Source organism: Nannobrachium achirus, assembly GCF_963921795.1.
Source record: "Nannobrachium achirus genome assembly, chromosome: 14".
NCBI lineage: Eukaryota > Metazoa > Chordata > Actinopteri > Myctophiformes > Myctophidae > Nannobrachium > Nannobrachium achirus.
Genome location: NC_137821.1, coordinates 46,548,484 through 46,569,669, shown reverse-complemented (window position 1 = coordinate 46,569,669; position 21,186 = coordinate 46,548,484). Strand labels below are relative to the sequence as shown.

Here is a 21,186-nt window from a genome sequence, read left to right as displayed (position 1 = left end):
TCAAGCTGATTTAAAAAACGCACGCTTGGAACAATTAAACTATAACCAACAGGCAGACTAACAGCACACGCCCTAGGTTAAAGCCAAACAAAACAATAAGTTGAACAACAACTTGTGGAAGACGACGACCGTACCGAAAAAGTTAAAGTCTGAAAATCAGTATTGTCTCTGCCTCATCACAATGAGAGAGCGAGAGCACGAACCAGAAATAGTTAAAAATAGAATAGGGATTGTGTACACCTCCCTGAAACTTTGTAAGATGAAACAAAGAGTTACGACCATTCGGTATCTATAGATAAGGATTAATTTACGACGCGTGTCAAACCAAAACATTATTAGGAGCTATCGGACTCCTCCAACGGAGAGAGAACATAATTCACAAATCATATCAATTATCATTACATTAACATCGTTAATTCAAAATTCAAAGACACGACGCGTTACAGGGATTTAGTAAATATGTACTTATCTTAATCACTTAGGAATTTGCCGATGCGCAGAGATCCAGGAGGTGCAGCCGGGCGGTGGTGCATCGGTGGAAAATCCAGCCTTTCGTCACGGTCCGGTGCTGCTCCTGGATGTCTACGCGGTTCCACATTAATCCAAAACTCATAACACTGTTGTCAAATAAATTCCTTTGTCTGATAATACAGCAATGTAGAGAATTTTCCTGGCTGGGACTTTTAAAGCGTGTCGGAGCGATTTGACCAGCCCTGGTGAGAGAGGGACCGTACAGTACCGGTTCCTCAAGTCCCCCCCTGGCTGGTCAAACGCACCGCAGCTTGACCACTCGAGAAGGACCAATTAATAATAAATTATGGATCTCTAAATCCATAGAGAAAATAAGACAAAGAGACCAAAGGACGTATCTTAGATTGCTGTAATGAGGAGAGACAGACAAGGAAGACAAAGCAGTGGGCATATCATCCTAGTGGTATGCTCGATAATCTCTCCCCACCATAACGGCAGGTCAGAGGATTCTCTCTCTCCCAAAATGGAAGTTTAACATGTATATAAAGAGTACAGTTATGACAGTAAGAAGTCGTGGAACTTATTCATTTGTTCCCATATCATAACAAGGAAGTAGTAGGAACTCATTGATTCGTTCCTATATCATAACAAGGAAGTAACAGGAAGAAAGTGACACGTAGTGTTGGTAATTTTCCACCACTCGTGACTTATATCATAGTATCAAAACATGATTACCTTCAGGGCATTCAAAGTTATTATGACCTTTAATCAGTTTGCCTGAACCTACAGTATGCGACCAAAATGTGGTCTCTTATATACTGTACATTCAGTTCATATTATGCCTTTATATGGTCATATGAGACTCATACACCAATAACATAATTATGTATCATAATTTATCCTAACAACTATAGAGATAATGTTTACTGATTTGCGTGATGTTTGGACAAAATCTGTCTTAGTAATATATTTATATTTTTAAATATTACACAAAGAATGGAACAGGCCAATGAGAAAAATGTGGAGCCATCCGCCTGGCAGAGACAAAGAAATAATATAAAACAATGGCATCATGTTTTGTTACCTATAGAGGTTATAATCTACTGTTCTCTAGATCCAAGGCCCGGATCCAGAAAAGGTCTGCAATTAAATCATGTTTAACACTTAACTTCAGGTGTTTCAGTGTCTGTAACAACTGATGACCCGGCCCCTCAGGAGGGAGTCATATATGCTGAAGTAACATTGAAGACAAAGAAGAGGAGAGGTAGGAACGACATACAAGAATTCACAAGCTATACTGTAAGCCATGTAAGCAAGCTATACCTCAGATAAATTTAACTATAGCCAATTAAGCCACAAGTTACAGGTAAAAAAATGGCTTGTGACGCTGAAGCTTTATAAGTGACCCAAATAAATTGATAGACAAAATATTATTGTTTATATTGAATAAATTAGCTAAGCCTTTGTTGGTTGGTTATAGGATGACTACGGTGCTGTACATGGCGAGCAGTTGTAATTATTGTAGCTTACTTAATGTACTTTACATACTTCAAAGACAACAAAAAGGGTGCAATATATTATATACACAAGTAGCCTACTAAAAGACAAGACACACCACCTCCAAACACAAATGTCAATGGTAAAAAAAAACTTCCAAACAATCATATAATATTTACAGAATGTATATGAGTATGGAATGAGCGATGTCATTCCTTGTCTCCTTTTCTCCTGTTTTTAAACAAATCGTGTTACTAATTATATTACGGTCTGTTTTGTCACTGTTTTTTGATTCAGAGAGACCCAGTCCTGGAGCAGATTCAGCTCATTCAACAGGTGAGAAACCAGGACAAGTTGTATTGAACACGTATTAGACCAGAGATATAGAACAGACAGACAAACAGATTGATTGATTGATTGATTGATTGATTGTATCTGAAGTTGAAACCAGCTACGTTTGTAGCTACTACTTTTATGTAGCAGCTACAAACGTCGGCTGTATCTTTGTATCTTCACGCCGCTGGCTTCCACTGAAAAAGAGTGATATAGCCCTCCTGTATCTTTGCAGCTTCCAGTGTGACCGCTTATAGACCTTTTTCTAGAGCGCCACAGTGTAGCTGCGGTGTCGCTGTGCGAAGCGGTGCCGCGGCTATGGTTGCCGCTCTGAGAAATGGGTCTATGCAGGTTGATGCCGTTTGTTTTCTCACAGTATCTTTAAATACCATTCTGTGCTGTGTGATGTGTTCTGTCATGATACAGTTAGGTTAGCTCCACTGAGAACAGCCCCCACAAAGAAACCACACATACAAGAGAGAGTTTTACAGGGCCTCCTACAAGCCCCCTATAGCCACGAGGAAATGTTCTGTGCTGTATACTCACCAACATTAATGAATAGGTCTAATACCTAATATACAGGCCACATTGTGGCTTTGTTCATTTCTTTCTTTCTTCTGTTGTCTTCATTTGTTTGTGTGTTTTCATGTGTTTCTTAGTTTGGCATCTTATTTGCGTGTTTCACTGTATTTGTTTGCTTGTTTGTGCCTCATTTGTCTACATTTGTGTTTATTTATATTTGTTCTTCTTTCTTCGTACCATAATTGCAGGTGGCGTGGTCACTGGACAACATGCAGACACGGTCTACAGCCTGGCAGGTCATTGGACTGGTCCACAAACAGACACGGTCTACAGCCTACCACGTCATTGCACTGGTCCTCAAACAGACCAAGTCTACAGCCTACCTGTAGCAGGTCATACCACCTCTCCACACACAGTCTACAGCCTGGCAGGTCAGTTCAGCGGAACACACACACAGACAAAGTCTGAAGCCTGACCGTTCAGTTCACGCTTTCACACACAAACACAGACTATAGCGTTAAAGGAGTAGACAAGTTACAGACCATGGAAAGTTTGCTTGCTACACTAAAGCAATGTGACCCAAATAAATTGATAAAATATATGTTCATTATGTTAAACAAAATGGTGCTGAGCTAAGCTGAACTTGTTGATAGGTCAGGATGACTGCACTGTACGCTACAGTAGTTAGCAGTCGTAATTTGAAGTCTACTTATGTACTGTACACATTTTAAAGACAAAAAGGGTGCAATATAACACTACCCCAAATGACTTATTTTCTACCAGTTATACACCCCATGAAGACTTGAATTCATGGAGATGTTTTTGGTTTTTGTTGCATTCCTAAGTCAATCATTTGATTTGGATTGCTGGTCAGCAGGAGACTCAATTGAGCCTTCTACGCAGTTTGCATGCATGTTTGCATGTTTTATGGTTTTATAATTTAGTTTTGTTGACCACTATTTCAAAAGCAGGTCCTGCTTAGCAACACATAGAAGAAATTAACAAACATAGCCTACTGTCTCACATGTCACACATGAGTGAGACTAAATGATTTTGTTTTTGCGGCAGTTTTTAAAATAACCGCTTCTGTGATCTGTGTGTTCTGTGTTACAGGACGCTGAGAGGGGAAACACTTGGACAAAACAGGAAGGAAGACTGGGATACCATACAGTCACGTTTCACTTTTTTTTTTTTTATGCACTTACAGTAACAGCACAATGCTTTCCACGCCCCGATGATTTCAGATATTAGCTTTAGTTAGTGGGATGGGAAAGGGACTCAAACATTAAACAAAGGGGAATAGGAATCCCAATCTATAATGAGATTCTAGAATGTCGTTCTAAATTCTAGCATTCTGTTGTCTTTACCTGCAAAGTCAGAACGAGCCCAGGTTTACTAGAACGTTCTGAAGAGACATTGTAAGACAGTGTGGTTACCAGTATTTGCAGCATAGAAGGTAGTTTTGCCCTGAGTGAAGTACAGTTTGAAACAGTTTGAAGTACTTGCTCCACATGTCTTCGTCTTCTGTTGATGTGTCATATAGTGTGACGTACAGTGCAAAGACACACACCTAATATAGTACATGAAACGTACACATAAACAATACCTTTTAGACAATTAATTTACTTTTATTACAGTCCCCCGGTTTTGCTCGTAACAAACCGCTTAAAATCAGTGGGAGAACCAGTATCAAACAAAGCAAACAATAATTCATCTGTTGATACTGTAGCTGGATGTTGGCCGTGCAGCCCGGTGTCTTCTTTGCCTACCTGTTCGTCACTCACATTAGAGATGTGGTGCAAGTCAAGTCCTCATGGGTAGGCTGCATAAAGGTGGGGTTTGGTGGAGGTGTATATTGTTCATGTTTAGCACGGTGCATGGGAGCCGATAGCGTCTCTTCAGCCACTCAGGTCGTGGTTTAACCACCGCGGTGGTCACATTCATGCGTCAAAGACCTGTGTCTTTTTGTGACCCTGATGTTTATGGGAAGTGGTTCGTGTGTGCGTCTACCTCTCGGAAACGCAGACGTATTTTTGTTTCTTGTCTGTTACGTTCTTTCCAGTACATGTACTGTACGTCTGGTGGCTTCTTACTGTGTGGTTATGGTATGAACTGTTGCACTATTATAAAGGCCTTGGGTAGTTCTATTCGCTTTTGGAACACATTTTTAACCACCTCAAGCCTGTTTCATATGTGTGTCGCACAGCGAAAAGAGCTGATCTACACGCTAACAATGCAACACGTTGTAGATCGGACAGAGTCTCATATACGTCAGATGGAGAAATAGAGAGTGAGAGTCAGATAACATAGAGAGTGCTTGGCTCCATCATCAGACAGCTTGAAACAGTGTCAGACAACGTTGATTGTACGTTCGTCTCAATCAAAATAGAGTATAATATAAATTTCCTTCTGTTAAAGTGACTTTTCCAACCAACCTTTGTACTTTCGACTCAACTACATTAAAGGGACTCTTTGGACCCAAATTTTGGTCCCCAGAGGGTTCCTCCTATTTGAAACAGGGCTTAGTAAGTGGTTAATTCATAATACCACTGACTGACTTAGCCATTTACTATAAGCTTTATTTTAAAATAAAGTGAAATAAAGTCACAATGTGTCTGCGACAAGTAAACCTGCTCTTTTCAGTATTTGTGAAATTGTTTGAAAATGTCTGATTTCACTATTTCAGAAAACAATGTTCTAAATGTCAATACAGTGATGCATTGATAGGCCTATTAAAAAGAAAATGTACTTTGCAATGTGTCCTTTTGAATACTTGAGTAATTACTTGAGTGTCACTTTCATTTTTCTTCTAACCTTCATGTTCCTTTCATGCAGAGAGTCTCTCAAGTAACGTACAGTTACAGTAGGCTACATGAAATCACACCTTGGTTTACCAGTGCTGTGTGGTTGTCACCTCTGTCACCCCACAAAGCCAAGCGCCCACGGGCAAGAAGGTGACTCCGTCTGGTGTTTGGAGAATGTTCCTGAGGAGAGAATAGGAGGTTTCAGACTAAAGGCAGAGTACAGTTTTGATGAATTGATTGAAGACTTTATTAGAGTTTGCATAGGAAAAGGTACTGTTTCATAACCGTACAGTGAAAAGGGGTGGCATATTAGCTGAATGGTTAGGGAGCCCGCCTGGGGAACCAGAGCCCCTGGTTGTCCCTGGTTCGATTCCTGGCCAGGTTAGCAATGTGGATGTGTGTCCCTGAGCAAGGCTCGATTAACCCCAAATTGCTCACGTGCAGCGAATCAGCTGGGTTGGGCTGAAAATACTTAATTTCCCCCTCGGGATAAAGTAGGTAATTACTATTAGTGCCTCTGTAAACTCTATAATATCTTACTAAAGTAAATGATCTGTACATTGAAACTATACAAACTATAGGATGCCGCGGCATAGCTCAGGGGTAGGGAAACCGTCATTAGAGCACAAAGGGTTCCCAGTTTGAATCTGGGCTCCCTCTGAGTTAATGTCGAAGAGTCCTTGAGCAAGACTCTGAACCCCTAATTGCTCCCGGTGAGCAGGTTGGTGCCTTGCATGGTTTCCTCTGCCACCGGTGTATGAATGTGTGTGTGAATGGGTGAATGTAATGCACAATCTATGTAAAGCGCCTTGGATAAAAGCGCTATAAATGCACCATTTACCAATTAGGTCAACACATAAACCTGGCATCTGTCTACATGACATGCTTGTAGCAGTACACTGAATGTGTGAAAACATGTTCAGTTCAAGTGTTTGGAAGAGTCGTTTATTTAATTTGTCATTTTTAACAATAACATTGAAACGTTTACACTGGTATAATATCCATACTGCGGATGGGGGTAAATTAGTAGCCTACAGTTACTGAATGGGTCTAATGCTGCTGGCCCTGCTGTGCATGCATGGATCAGCCCAGTGTATTTCTGTTGAGGATCACAGTCAGAGTTCAAACGCTACAGAATGCAGAAACTGGCAGCTTCTGAAAGTAGGACGACGGAAGATGTCTGGGGCTTCTTGTCGTCTCGTATATAGGCTACCCACCCCACAGTGAGTCAAACCGTGAACATCACCTTCAAACAAAAACAACCATAACATACTTTTCTCTACTGTGGGCACGATTCACATGCAGTTCACAGGTCACGTTTAACCCATTATGACCTGTGGCTGATTCTACAAATGCCTCCTAAACCAGTAATTCTCAAACCTTTTCGTGCCCGTGACCTCCAGAAGAGAAGATTTGTGTTTAAAATGATTTCCAAGTTATTCAAACACTTTCAATATTTTTCAAAATTGTTCAGAAATAGCAGATGTAGGTCTGCATCTTTTTCTGGGCTGGGGGATCTCCTACATTACCCATGATGCATTGTATAGCAGGCCATGTCAGTTCAACATAATTTTATTCTGTTTTTTATTTTTATTTCAACTGCCAAATGCAGTTATTACCATAGAAATGAATGAGAAATAATCATTTTAGAGTTCATATAAAAGCAATAGACGTTAAGTGAAATGACCCTCGGCAATTTGAGATGTAAGTTTATGAGAGAGCAGGAAATAGAACTAGATCTAGTTTTCAATTTCAAACCACTGACAAATCATTTGATACATTTTCAACTATAACCAAATACTGTAGGCTATATAATATAAAATAGACAGCATTTGATCTACGGTGTCCCCTTGGCCTTAGATCTGTGGCCTGCTAGATCTGAGTGACTTACTTGGGTTAATTTAATGAGAGCCTCATGAGTAGGGAATCCTAGACATCTGGGTGAGGTGATTGCTCACCCTATATAATGGGGCTGCTCTCCATTTGTTTGGTTTGGCTGCTTTGAGTTGTGTTTGAGCTTTTGCACACTTTCATTCATACTCTTGCATTAGAGTTCTCAAATTCTGCCTGAACCTGACGTTTAGTGTAGGGTAGGGCATAAAGCTAATTAGTCAGGCCAGTCTAAATGAAAAAAGATTGTATTATTATTTATATTACCTTTACTCTGTGATTGAGTTCTCAAATTATTCCCAAACACGACTCCACCTGACCCAATGTATTTGGGCAGGGTTTCTTTTTTTTTTTTTTTTACATGTTTTTGTCAGCTCAGCAGGCCTACCCCTCACCAGCACAACACAGATCCATCCATATACTGACAAAATTGTCCTTCTCTCTTCCTGTTTTCAGTCGTAGGTTTCAACCACTTATTTCCTGTTAATTCGGTTTTCTTTGGCTTTCAGATTTGAAGTTCACTCGGGCAAAGGTGAAAGAATAATGAAGCTAGCTGCTCAGAGACAGGGTTGAGCTGCTAGTTAGCTGGCAACTTCTTTTTCATTGCCGTATTGTCTGTCTGTCTCTGTATGAATAGTGCTCTCTATAAAATGTGGTTATGCAGCTATGAAGGGGTCTATCTCTCTCTCTCTCTATGATACGTGCTCTATATACCGGTAAAGTGTTGTTATGAAGGGAAAGTCAACGTAGCTTGACATTCAAGGCAAGCGCTCTGTGTGGTTTGACCTCTTTGAAGAAGAGCTTCTGCTGTCCTTGTAAAAATGCAACATCAGAAAAAGAAGAAAAGAAAACGACTTTGATAGATGTGAGTCATGTGACAGTAGCAATGTATTAAACGCCCCACTGCTGCGTACACGTGTAGATAGAAAAGACTAGACTAGACTAGATCACTTTATTTGTCACATCACATTTGTAGGAATAAAACAGTGTGCGTTCCATGGTTTTGAAGTATTCCATGAGATGAGAAATTAGGATAGAGGACGAGGTGGAATGAGACCCTTATTAGAGCACAGGGAAAGAGACAGAAATCTGTTTAAATAAAACAAATGAAGATACACACACTACAGTGACAGTGAAAGTATATGTTAGAATAGAATTCAACCCTTGGACTTTTCTTTCTTATAATGTCCATGTTCTGTAATGGTACTTGCACGCTGCATTATGTTGAATATATGTGTGACAAAAGTGTGACAGAATATTTTATCCCAATATGGTCTGGTAGTTAGAGCATGTTACCTTTGTAGTAAGGTAAAGTTAGCAGAGTGTTAGACCAATCTTGGAACTAAATCTAAATCAATAGCTTTCTTTACAAATGTGTTCATAAAGGTGTCTACTATCACCTCTGAACTTTCTCAATCGCAACTCCCTTCGGAAACGTTGTTGGAGCCAATCAAAGTTGGGGGTATCGGGATACCTGGGATTAAAGGGGATACAATAAAAAAAATGGCCAATATGAGCATATGGGGTGTGTAATTATGGTATTTTTGGGCTGCTGAATCAATTCCAACCATTAGTTGTCAGTAAGAATGACTCCTTGGCCATAAAATAGGCCTAATTGGCTAGGGCTTAGCCAATCATGTCATTCGAGTTCACTTGTGTCCTGTTAGTCCCTATGTTTTAAACCCTTTTGAGTGTTCCATGTCAGATTGTATCAAGTTATCCTGTGTCTCATGATGTGCACTTACCCGCCTGATCTTGAATAGTTTTCCTGAATTCAAACCCTACTCCAACCATTTTTATATTGCCAATATCATATGTCTCGTGGCCTATTTTATGGCCAAGGAGTCATTTTTACTGATAACTAATGGTTGGAATGGATTCAGCAGCCCCAAAATACCCTAATTAGACACCTCATACGCTCATATTGGCCATTTCTTATGTTTCCCCCTTTAATCCCAGGCCCTCGGGATACCCCCAACTTTGATTGGCTCCCACAAAGTTTCCGAAGGGAGTTGTGTTTGAGAAAGTTCAGAGGTGATAGTAGACACCTTTATGAACACATTTGTGAAGAAAGCTATTGATTTAGATTTAGTTCCCAGATTGGTCTAACACTCAGCTAACTTTCCCTTAGTGGTTTAATTTTGACTCCCTGCTCCTCTATTGAGATCCTGCTGAGTCTATGTGAGACGTGACCTTTGACACTATACTGTTTCAGTAAGCAGGAAAAGTTACATGCAGCTTTAATTCAAGAGATGTTATATCCATAGTCCTGATTGAACCAGCTGCAGTACTGTCTCCTCTGTGCGAAACACAGGTGAGTTGATAATGTACAGTCCAACTGCATTGAAGGGAATCAATGCCTATTATTATTAGGATGTGTCATTGCATATTATGTTAGCAGCAGCACCAACTGATGCAGGCTCATGCAGCATGCTTTGTGCTGTTCTAATTGCTGTAGCTGCATTAAAGTTGTCCACTAGATGGTAGTATTGTAAAACGTTTAGGTAAATGTAGGCCTATCTATACTATAATTTTGCGAATGTCTGAGTGAGTCTGTCTGTCTGTCACAGCGTTTCTCCTCAGTGGCTGGAGCAATTGATCTGAAATTGCATCACCATTAGCATATGAACAGACCTGACATAACTGTGAAGCCCGTTTTGTCACTTTCACAAATCATGCATTTTTATGGTGTAACTAGCCTACTATCTATTCTGCATCTAGCATGAGGCATATCTATTCTGCATCTAGCATAGGGCAACATGTTTAACCAGCTCTGTGTGTGTGTGTGTGTGTGTGTGTGTGTGTGTGTGTGTGTGTGTGTGTGTGTGTGTGTGTGTGTGTGTGTGTGTGTGTGTGTGTGTGTGTGTGTGTGTGTGTGTGGGCGGGGGGGGGGTGTTGGCTGGCCCTCTTTCAGATGTTGTCATTTCTTACATTGATGCTCCTACATATTATCATGCAAGCACCAGAAAGTTACTTTCCATCCCTCATATACTGTGTGCACAGTGCACACCCCATAACCCACACACTGCACATCATTTCGGAGCTCATATCTTTGAACGGGTAAGGACTAGTGTTCTTAATTTGAAATGAGATGAGAGAGAATGGCTTACACACATTGTTTGAGAAATGATGTTGTGTAATTGAGTTGAGTTTGTACAATTAATATGCAAAAAGTACCCATTGTTAAGCCTAGTATTCATAACTGTTATCTACTGTGCAGAATGCGTATAGGCCTATTTTGGATTGTTTGGCTTTCTTTAATCCATTAAATGTGTTTATTCATAGCATGTTTCTGTCTTCTATTGTTGCCTAGATTCATAGAAGGCTTTTATAAATGAAAATCTAGCTCCCAAACTCACTTCTTGTCACTCACAGTCACATCTTGTCAACTGGCGTATTAAACACCAATATGATGGTGAGAGTTCGCTCATTTTGATTCATTGCAAGTTAATGCAGGTGTTGCTAATTTATTGATTGCAGCTGAGCTTGCAGTAGGCCTAGGTCAGACGGCTCCATGCTGTAGCTGGCTGCCACTATAGTAGAGAAGCCTATCAATTTTTGTAATTTTGGAATGATAATTTTTGTAGACATGTATATCTTCATTCTTGGGGTTCTCACAATGCCAAAAAAACATGTCTTCAATTTTTCTTTTTGGGTTTATGTGTAATTAGCATAATTAGCCAATTAATTGCCAAAAACAGTAAATGGCAATAACTTTGCTTCTGTGTAACTTATAAAGGTGATCTAAGAGTCTAAGTCCATGTTTGTGAGTTCCAGAAACTCATCTGTTACCATTGTGAAGTCATACAACCTTTCCTAATTAGCATAATTAGCATAAATTACGTAAAAACGAGGTGAAAATAAGCAAATTGCTGCATTTCTTTGTTTTAGTCAACTTTGAAAGCTTCTCACTGACTCTAAGATGTATGTTTACAAGTCCAGGAATTATTATTATCCTATAAATGAATCATGCAACCTTTTGTCTGTGTAATAATTATGTAATAATCACACCGAAACCAGAAATAGCTATATTTCTTTATATATCCCTCATATAAATTAAAGAACAATATGAGAAATGGTCACAGAATTATCAGATCGTTTATACTAATATGTACAGAAAGTTCTGTAAACACATTTAAATAGAAGGGTCTCCATCTTCGTCGTCGTCATCGTCAATCCCCAACAGTTGCGCCTTGCTTACATTACAACACACCTCTTCATCTGCCCCACACATGCACATCTCAGAGCAGTTCAAATTTTGAGATCGACAAGAACAATTTGACATGCACTGGGATTTCTTGCAGCCACATTTGATCAGTTGAGTAATGGTGGCTGGAGCTGGGGGATCCCGTGTTGTGACTGGCACCAGATGATCTCCCTCAGCCTCCCATCCATATTCAGTTGCTGGTGGCATCTGTGGGTTAGGTACGTACGTGGTCCTGATACCATACCATTGCCTGGTAATGGGCACGGGCAATGGCTTGATGTAATGCTCCTTGTGTAGGTGGAAGCTTCTCTGCTTCTAATTGTTTCTTTGTGAATAACCTCCACCTGAGTTCACCAACATCCACAAGATTTGTACCGGGCTCGTACAGCTGGCAAACAAATGCTTAAATCTTTTTTTTCTGTGTCAGAACTGAGCTTTTTTGAAGTACCTAGAGTAGCAAATGCAGATACCACCTCCACAGGACACCGGTTTAGGGCTTGCCAACAGGTTAACTTTCCCTTTCCAGCAAAATGGCCTGTCTGGTCAGCTCCAGTGAAGGCATGGAACCCTGGTAAGGCTGAAGTCCTCGTTTCACCCAGTGCCTGCACTACTGGCTCCAGTGAGATGATACGTTTTTTGTTTCCCACACCGGTGATGAAATAGGTATCCTTGCACAGCTGATTGTACTGTCGGATTACAAGAACAAAGACATCAGTGTCCGGGGACTCAATGTAGAGCTGTGTTGCCCTCTTCAGACAGCAGGCTGTGCAGGATTATCCTTGTGTCAGCCTCTTCCTGTGAGCTGTGGAGATGTTTTACATCGATATAGTGGACATAGTATAGTGGATATAGTGGACATCTTGCCTTGACGTGATTATGAAAACGTTAGGTTTCCCCTGGAAGTGTAGGAGGGCTTTCTTTGCAAGATAGACAGTCAGCTCATCTTTGGTGTGGATACCTGACAAGAACTGTTTTTCAGACACCTTCCCTATCGGTGTGTTGTCTTCCACATGATAAGTGGTAGGGGGCTTGCCACCCTGGCGTCGCTTACGCGTGGCCTCCTTCAGTGAAGATGCAATATCATAGCGGTCAAATACTACATGGGTCTCACTATGTTCTTTGGTCTTCCTGTCCAGTATGGCTATGAAGTGGTCAGCCCACTGGGAACATATCTTGATCCATGATGGCTTTCCCATTGCCTGTACCAATGCCATTCCATCTATGACAGTTACACTCTTAGATGGCAGGGGACAACTGTCAGTGGCAGCACTCTGTGGTTGCTGATCATCAACAACGTCACCAATCCTCTTCTCATTCTGCAGCTCCTCGAGAATGGTCATGAGTTTGCTCTTGTCTGTGCAGGGCCGAAGCTCACCAGTCACTGTGAAGAGAGCATGTGGTTTGGCAGTGAACTCGTGCTGGCCAATGGCTTCTTTGAGGTTGATCTCTGACCGTGATCGAGCAACAATCAGCATTCAAGCAAACAATGACCTGTCATCCTTCAATTCCACCACCTGGTCAGCGAGCTTGTGTTTCACAACTTTTCCTGCACTCTTCCACATCTTCAGTTGAACCTTTTTCATTCTGGCCCAGACACTGGCTTCATTTTTGTTATTGCGTGCTTTCACAAAAGCAACATAGTTCTGCTGGCCAATTTCGTCTTGGCTGCATACATCTTTCTCCACATGGGGTGGCATCACAACTTTTGTGATGATATTGGGTAGGTCTTTGCCATCATATGTTAGAGGATTCAAAGATGACTTGATCACATGCTTCAATCGAAGTACATTCTTTTCCTGCCTTGTCCAGACAGCAATGGAAAGCAAAGTCATGGTGCTCCTTTTGTGTAGCTGTTTGTGTGCCAGCCATCTGGCATGCTTCTTCAGCAAGTCTACTCAGCTCTGGTGCTGTCAAGAAGAACCTTTCCCTAGCACTAGCATTCTGAGTAATGCCCACAAGGCCTCCAGTGACCTTCATGATGCGAGTGATGAGCTCAAGGGCATGATCCACCCCAATGGCGCAGAATGGTATCTGATTTTTATTGACAGTGAACTGCCCATCCATAGATTCTTGGTATATCTCTGGATCTGTGGTCTGCAGGGCCTTCATTTCTGCTAGGTAGACTGGAACCAACCGGGCATACTTCTGCTTGTCATGAGCAAAGAAGTATTTGCATAGCTCATCCAGGGAAGAAAGATGAAGTTCCCAGAGGCCATCACGGGTAGCACGCATGAAAGTGTATATCAGTAACACCATTTCAATAACTATGATTAGCTTTATCAGCTGTGATCCCTCACAGCTGAAGCACAGTTGCTTGACTCATTATGACAAGAATTAATCTATGGATACTAACAGAAAAAGAAACAGGTAATTTCCTACTTTCAGACTAATTAATAAATCATGTATGCAGATCGTACTAATGACAAAAGGTTGCATGATTTACTTACATCAGGATAGGAATTTCTGGACATGTAAACATACTCAATTAGTCAATAAGAGTCTCAGATTATCTCTCCAAAGTCAGCTAAATGTGAAAAATGAAGCGATTTCCTGATTTTCAACTCGTTTTTGTATAATTTAAGCTGATTATGCTAATTATGAAAGGTTGTATGACTTCACAATGGTAACATATGAATTTCTGGACCTCACAAACATGGACTTAGACTCTTAGATCACCTTTATAAGTTACCTAGTGCTAATTACACATGCTAAACCCAAAAAGAAAAATTGAAGACATGTTTTTTTGGCATTGTGAGAACCCCAAGAATGAAGATATACATGTCTCCAACAATTATCATTCCAAAATTACAACCAGCAGAATCACTTGATTGGCTCCCCCACTACTACCCTGCAGTCTAGCATGATGTGGTTACACGTTGTCCTGGTGCTGGTGATAAGGAGCAGCTGCTTCACATTTGTGACAGGTAATGTCAAGCAAGTTATTTGTCAGGAACAGGGTTCAGCCTATCGTGATTTAGTTGGGAGGGCGAACCTAGATCGAGTGACGACGCCCATAGTCTTCATCAGGGGGCTCGAACATTCTCATAACATTGATGGTGTATTTCAGACCTCAAGGTTTGGATGTTCCTTTTTGGTAGTTTTTCTTAGTTTTTTGTTAATATTAGCCTACGATTATTGTAACTTGTACAAATATAGCAGTAGCCAAAGACAGCATGTCTGTAATTTATGATGGAGAGATAGGCCTAATGATTAACCGTGTTAAAAAGCGAGAGAGAAAAAGAAATTATGTGTCATTCTGTAAATAGGCCTAATGTTTCTCAGCTCTCAGCATTCTTGATAATCTTAGTTACCCCCCCCCCCCCCCCCCCCCCCACACACACACACACACACACACACACACACACACACACACACACACACACACACACACACACACACACACACACACACACACACTTTGATAAGTATTTTGAGTTGTAGGAGTTGTGGCATTACATTTAGTTTGACTCAATTCACCAGATGAATATTGTGAAAATAGCAGATTAGATACCAGCTCACAATGCCTTGGAACGGAAGGCATTGTGAGCTTGTAGATCGGCTATTTTTCAATCCTCTTTCTTATTATTTGACAATGTGGCCAATGTTTTTTCCAGTAAAAGGGTTACCCTAACCCCAACCCTTAAATTGTCTCTTCACTGTCATCTGAGGACCCCCCCAAATAAAATAAAAATAATAATACATAAAATCAAAGAATGTGATCACGTGGGGACCCCCCTAGGGTCCCGACCCACAGGTTGAGAACCACTGCTTTAAACCATTTCATTTTATTTTAAGGAGACCCTCAGGTGATCGGGTCGTCTGAGGCTTTGATGGCCAAGGTGGGGGATGACGACGTGATCCTTCCTTGCCACATCAAACCATCCGTCAACACGGCCAAGATGACGGTGGAGTGGTCCAGACCCGACCTGAAGCCGGCTTACGTGCACATGCTCCAAGATGGACACGAGGTTTCCCACTCTCATCTGAACCCGCTGTACCAACAGAGAACGTCCCTGTTTGCAGAAGAGCTTCCTCACGGTAACATCTCACTGAAGCTGTCCGGGGTGCAGCTCTCAGACGAGGGGACGTTCAGGTGTTTCGTTCCAGACCTGCACAGCAGCAGTATGATCCAGCTCCTTGTTGGTAAGATTTAGTGGTAAAAAAACAGACTAAATCTCTTTTATTAGTATGGTTGCTATAGGCAATGTGAACCTGCTTTTTGTAAACCTTTGCACAAACATAAAAGTTATGCTTTTGGTCATGCTTCACGTACTGTAGTCTCTGTTGTTATGCTTCACATGACATCACAATATACAGGCCTAATATATGGTAAGACAGAATTCATTTCCCAGCGGATTCCTCCCGGCTCACGTCAGTCCAACCCTACTTGCAATTTCCCAGAATTGCATCTTTCTAGTTACGTTTATTTTCTTAGGAATGCGACCTCAAAATATTATTGAGCTCAAGTCTCCATGGTGTGAGTAATCATAGAAAAAAAGTAATTTCTTTTAAGCTTAATTTCTTCACTAATTTGAACGGCTGTTGAACCACTAGGGAACCCTGTTTTTAAATACTTATCTCTTGAAGGACAGACATTTATTTGCTTTTTTGTTTCTACAGGTGCTGTGTCTCAGCCAGTGATCTCATTTGGACCAAAAGACGACGCCTTGACGTGTGATTCCGGGTGCTGGTATCCAGAGCCTGAGGTGTCTTGGCTCAGTTGGCTGGACAGTGGGGGAAAGCTCCTCCCTGCTGATCCCTCAGTGACAGTCAGAGCTTCCAGCCACTGCTACACTGTCCAGAGGAACCTGACACTGAGGGGAGCAGGGGACGTGACCTGCAGAGTTCACCTGCCACACATCAACCACACTGTGGTTGAGATTCACCGTGTCTCAGGTGATCAATGTTTCCATCACTCTTTAACACATTCAGGAACCTCTATAAAACACAACACCTACATCAAAATGTTAGACTGTATACATTCTACATATACATTATATCAGGGGTTTTCAAAGTGGGTGACAACCTTCACATTTGTGACAGGTAATGTCAAGCTATTTGTCAGGAACAAATATAGCAGTAGCCTAAGACACCTTGTCTGTCATTTATGATGGAGAGATAGGCCTAATGATTAACGGTGTTTAAAAAAAGAAATAAAAGAGAGAGAGAGAGAGAGAGAGAAAGAGAAAGAAATGATGTGTCATTCTGTAAATAGGCGTATATATCTCTCAGCTCTCAGCATTCTTGATAATCTTCTTAATGTGTGTGTGTGTGTGTGTGTGTGTGTGTGTGTGTGTGTGTGTGTGTGTGTGTGTGTGTGTGTGTGTGTGTGTGTGTGTGTGTGTGTGTGTGCATAGGCGATTTTAAGGGGTGTCCTTGGGTGCACTTGCACCCCCTGGCCACCAGGCAGCCATTTTTATTATTATTATTATTTTTTTGTAATGTAACTTTATTTTATAATTATTAAATAAAACAGTGATCGTGATTTGTAAAATGTGCGCAAAAAGAGAGGTGGAGGGGCAAGTATTTCAGCTTGCTTGCTTGCAATGTAAGACCTACTTAGCCTATTTATTTTGAATCAGCTTGCTTGGCGGTGGCACTCGGCAGGCACTGTGGGTGGGCTGTGAGATTAACACCGGCTGTGTGACTCTGATATGATGACCAGTGGTGTGATATGGATTTTAGAAGTGTGGGTCCTCTAAATTCATGACGTCTTGCACGCAAGCTGTTTTTATTGATAAAGGGTTGATAAGCAAAATAAGTGCCCACGGCATCTCTACTTTGGGACAACTAAAAACGTATTTACGGACAACCATGACTGATAAAAGAGTGTCAGATATAGGCATTTTACAGATTGAGAAAGTACACGAAATTAAAGTGCAGAAAATAATTGATTGGTATGCAAGTGCCAAAAACCGGAGGCTGCAGTTCATTGTGTAATAAGGATTTGTCTACTATTATTTGTTTTTGTGAAATGCTTATTTGACACTGTAAATGACTGCTTGATTGCTTGATGAATGATGATTAACTTGATGTTTGGCTTTATGTCCTGGCTGTGCTGCCTCTGTCTGCAAAATAAGTAAATAAATCCTATAGACATATGCTCATGGTGTCTAGAAAAAGAAGCAACTGTTTTACACTTTTTTTGTTTATATTGTGTTACGTGTAAAAAATAAATAGCAGAAACCCGTTAAAACAACATTACAAAACCGCTATATCTCGCTTTCCTTACAACATAATCACTAAAATATGCTATAAATATAAGGTGCTGGGAGTGAAAATTAGGATCCGAGGGGTGCCTCGGATGAAAAAAATATATATAGGGGTGCCCCGAGCCAAAAAAGTTTGGGAACCCTTGCATTATATACATACTACGACTGAAGAAAAAATGTGCAGTTGTTTGCTTGTAGATCTGTTCTTTGAGGTTCCCTGCTTATTTGGTATTTCACCCTTTCTGTTTTCACCTTTTAGTTTAGTAGTGTGTTATGATTTGTGTTATAGTTGCTTTGGTCTCTGGGAAGGCATCAGTGTCATTCGGGTGCACCCCTGGACCTATGTTGTTCAACCCTAATAATATAACACACTTACATACACCACACAGTACCACTGACCTTACTTATCTTTATATCTCATATCATGAAAACAAAGAAGGACATGCATCTCCCCTGTCTTTTTGTTATGGTCCAGGTAGGCCAGGGTCATAACTCATAAAAGTTCTTATTGGTGAGTTACACATTCGTGCTATGGAGTATAATGGTATTACTGAGGTTATATTTTGCATTCATCGGTCATATATTTTGCATTCACCGGCGTCGCTTCCGAAAACATAGCTGCTGGGGAGAAACGATTTATCAAAACTACCTACTGTACTGTTACTGTACTGTAATGGACCTTCCTTGACCCGTGGCTATATATACACGTAGCTATCTAGCCAAAATGTTGCAAGTAAGATACAACTTACTATGTCAACTACTGCCATAATCACAAAGGCTAGTCTTCGTCCACATGTTAGCCTGCTACTACTCACTCAGGACTCGCAAGTCAGAACAAAGGACACTTTCTGTCTTCTGTGATAAACAAAGGAAATGTAGGAATTTGAGCCAATGCTCAGGACGTGTGGCTGTTCAAGTCGGCCAGGCAAGTATCAGACCCAAGGTCACAGCTTTGGGCCCTTAGGATAATTGATCGAAACATTTTGATGCCACTGTTGACTGACTTGGTTTCATATCATTGACGGCAGTTGTGTGTCATCATGGATCACTGTGTTACAGAAGAAACAGCTGAAACCCGAGGGACTAACGGAGTGAATGCCAGAGTGGATGAACTCAGTGCAGGAGTGATTGTAGCGATTGCAGGGATTATCATCTTGTCAACTAAATGGTAAGTATGTAAGTGTGTAAAACGTTGACTGTAAGTGCATGAGCTATACACATAGATGATAATATAATGTAATGTTTCATTTATATTGTTTCAGGTGAAGAAAAGGCCTACAAGACCATGACCATCAAGGGAGTGATCTATGCATACATAGAATTGCTCTTGCTACAGTATTATTGTGGATCTAGTTTTCAATTTTAAACAGCTGACAAATCATTTGACACATTTGCAACTATACCTAAATGCTGTATATAAAATGGCCAGCATTTGATCTAGACTAGAGTGTGACGGTCCCTTGGCATTAGATCAGTGCAGAGCCTTCTACTTACGGAGAGTTGCGTCACTCCCGTTCACTTAGTGGGGCCAGGTCTTCTACGCACACATCTGTTGCCGTATAGTGACAAACGGCGAACCGGAAGTTTACAAAATGCATTGAAGTCTATGAGGTGTAAAGTGACAATGAACCACGTGACCAGCGCTGTTTCTGACTCCGCAGTGGCAGGACTCTCTGATTAGACGACTCTGGATCAGTGGCCTGCTGGGTGAGTTACTTGGGTGCCTCATTAGTAGTGAATCCTGGACACCTGGGTGAGGTGATTGCTCACCCTATATAATGGGGCTGCGCTCCATCTGTTAGGTTTGGCTGCTTTGAGTTGTTTTTGAGCTTTTGCACACATTCATTCATACTCTTGCATTAGAGTTCTCAAATTCTGCCTGAACCTGACACCCTAATTAATCATTTTATGTACGCGGATGACCTGGCAGTAATATCTCCCAGTAGTGCTGGGTTTCAACAGTTGCTCGATGTTTGTACAGTGTATGGTTTATCTTTTGATGTCAAATATAACGCTAAGAAGAGTGTTGTCATGACCTGTAGGACGAGGGATGATAAAAATCTTTCCTTTCCATCTTTGTACCTGGCAGGCCAAGTGTTACCTGTATGTAGCAAAGCCAAGTATTTGGGACATGTCATAAATGACCAGTTGACGGATGATGATGATCTGTATAGGCAGCGACGAGCATTATATGCTCAAGCTAACATGTTGGGGAGGAAATTTCATTTCTGCTCTGTTAATGTGAAAGCTAACCTCTTTAGAGCATATTGTACTCCTTTGTATACCGCCCCCCTGTGGGTTAAGTTCAAGAAGGCAAGCATGCATAAACTTCAGGTTGCCTATAATGACTGTTTACATATACTTCTGAGAAAACCTAGGTGGAGCAGTGCTAGTGAGCTGTTCTGTAACCTGGGTATAAGCACTTTTCAAGCTCTTCGGAGGAATTTAATGTATAGATTTATGTGTCGTTTGAATGAGTCGCAAAACTCTATTATTGGGTTGTTGATCAACCCCTGCCTCAGTACTACCAGCCAGTCTCCTTTCTGGGAACACTGGTAGGATTGTCTTGTGTATAGATGATGTTTTATTTATGATTCTGTACAGTTTTTATTTTTATTTTATTTTATTTTATTGTATGTGTTTTTATGTGTCTCGTTATTAATGGACCCTGTGTCTTCTAAATAAAGTTGATTGATTGATTGATTGATTTAGTGTAGGGTAGGGCCTAAAGCTAATTAGTTGGGCCGGGCCTTGGTCTCAATGAAAACAGATTGTATTATTATTTATATTACCTTTACTCTGTGATAGAGTTCTCAAATTATTCCCAAACACGACTCTACCTGACCCAATGTGTTTGGGCAGGGTAGGGCCTAAAATGTATGCTGATCAGTTGGGCCGTTGAGAACTCTTAACTTACATGCATCACTGTCTTCAAGTTAATGCCAATTATGTTGCTTACTTTTTCTTATTCCTTATTCCAAATAAATCCAAGTATTATTGAAACAGTCATGTGTGGTCTCCACTTTGTCTGCCTTTGAGCAAAGTCGTGACCACAGAGACCACCAACACAAAAAATACTTGTTATTAAGTTAACCAGTGGTTCTCAAAAATTTGTATTAATAGTTTACTATTTTTTATTTTATTTACATGTTTTTGTCCGCTCAGCAGGCCTACCCCTCACCAGCACAACACAGATCCATCCATACACTGACAAAATTGTCCTTCTCTCTTCCTGTTTTCAGTCGTAGGT

The 21,186-nt window shown here is 40.9% G+C and overlaps 1 protein-coding gene across 3 annotated transcripts; it reads left to right on the top strand.

Moving 5' to 3' along the window:
* The first annotated feature begins 10,505 nt into the window (after positions 1-10,505).
* LOC308298708 (butyrophilin-like protein 2) lies at positions 10,506-19,211 on the top strand. 3 transcript variants are annotated; one of them, XM_080742358.1, is made up of 5 exons: positions 10,506-10,577; positions 15,520-15,867; positions 16,345-16,620; positions 18,996-19,104; positions 19,199-19,211. In XM_080742358.1, the coding sequence occupies exons 2-5, from the start codon at positions 15,555-15,557 to the stop codon at positions 19,200-19,202; spliced, it is 702 nt and encodes a 233-aa protein (XP_080598484.1). In that variant the 5' UTR covers positions 10,506-10,577; positions 15,520-15,554; the 3' UTR covers positions 19,203-19,211. The 3 variants fall into 3 exon arrangements, with proteins under 3 accessions (XP_080598484.1, XP_080598482.1, XP_080598483.1); XM_080742356.1 differs by lacking the exon at positions 10,506-10,577 and adding an exon at positions 14,573-14,648; XM_080742357.1 differs by lacking the exons at positions 10,506-10,577; positions 18,996-19,104; positions 19,199-19,211 and adding exons at positions 14,573-14,648; positions 17,990-18,118.
* Positions 19,212-21,186: the final 1,975 nt, after the last annotated feature.

What these genes read in the sequence shown, in the direction of transcription:
- LOC308298708 (XM_080742356.1), top strand. Translation starts at nt 14,585, where the DNA reads ATGATGTGGTTACACGTTGTCCTGGTGCTGGTGATAAGGAGCAGCTGC. An exon ending in CTGCTTCACATTTGTGACAG is followed by an intron (nt 14,649 to 15,519) that starts GTAATGTCAAGC and finishes TTTTATTTTAAG; the next exon opens with GAGACCCTCAGGTGATCGGG. An exon ending in TGAGATTCACCGTGTCTCAG is followed by an intron (nt 16,621 to 18,995) that starts GTGATCAATGTT and finishes ACTGTGTTACAG; the next exon opens with AAGAAACAGCTGAAACCCGA.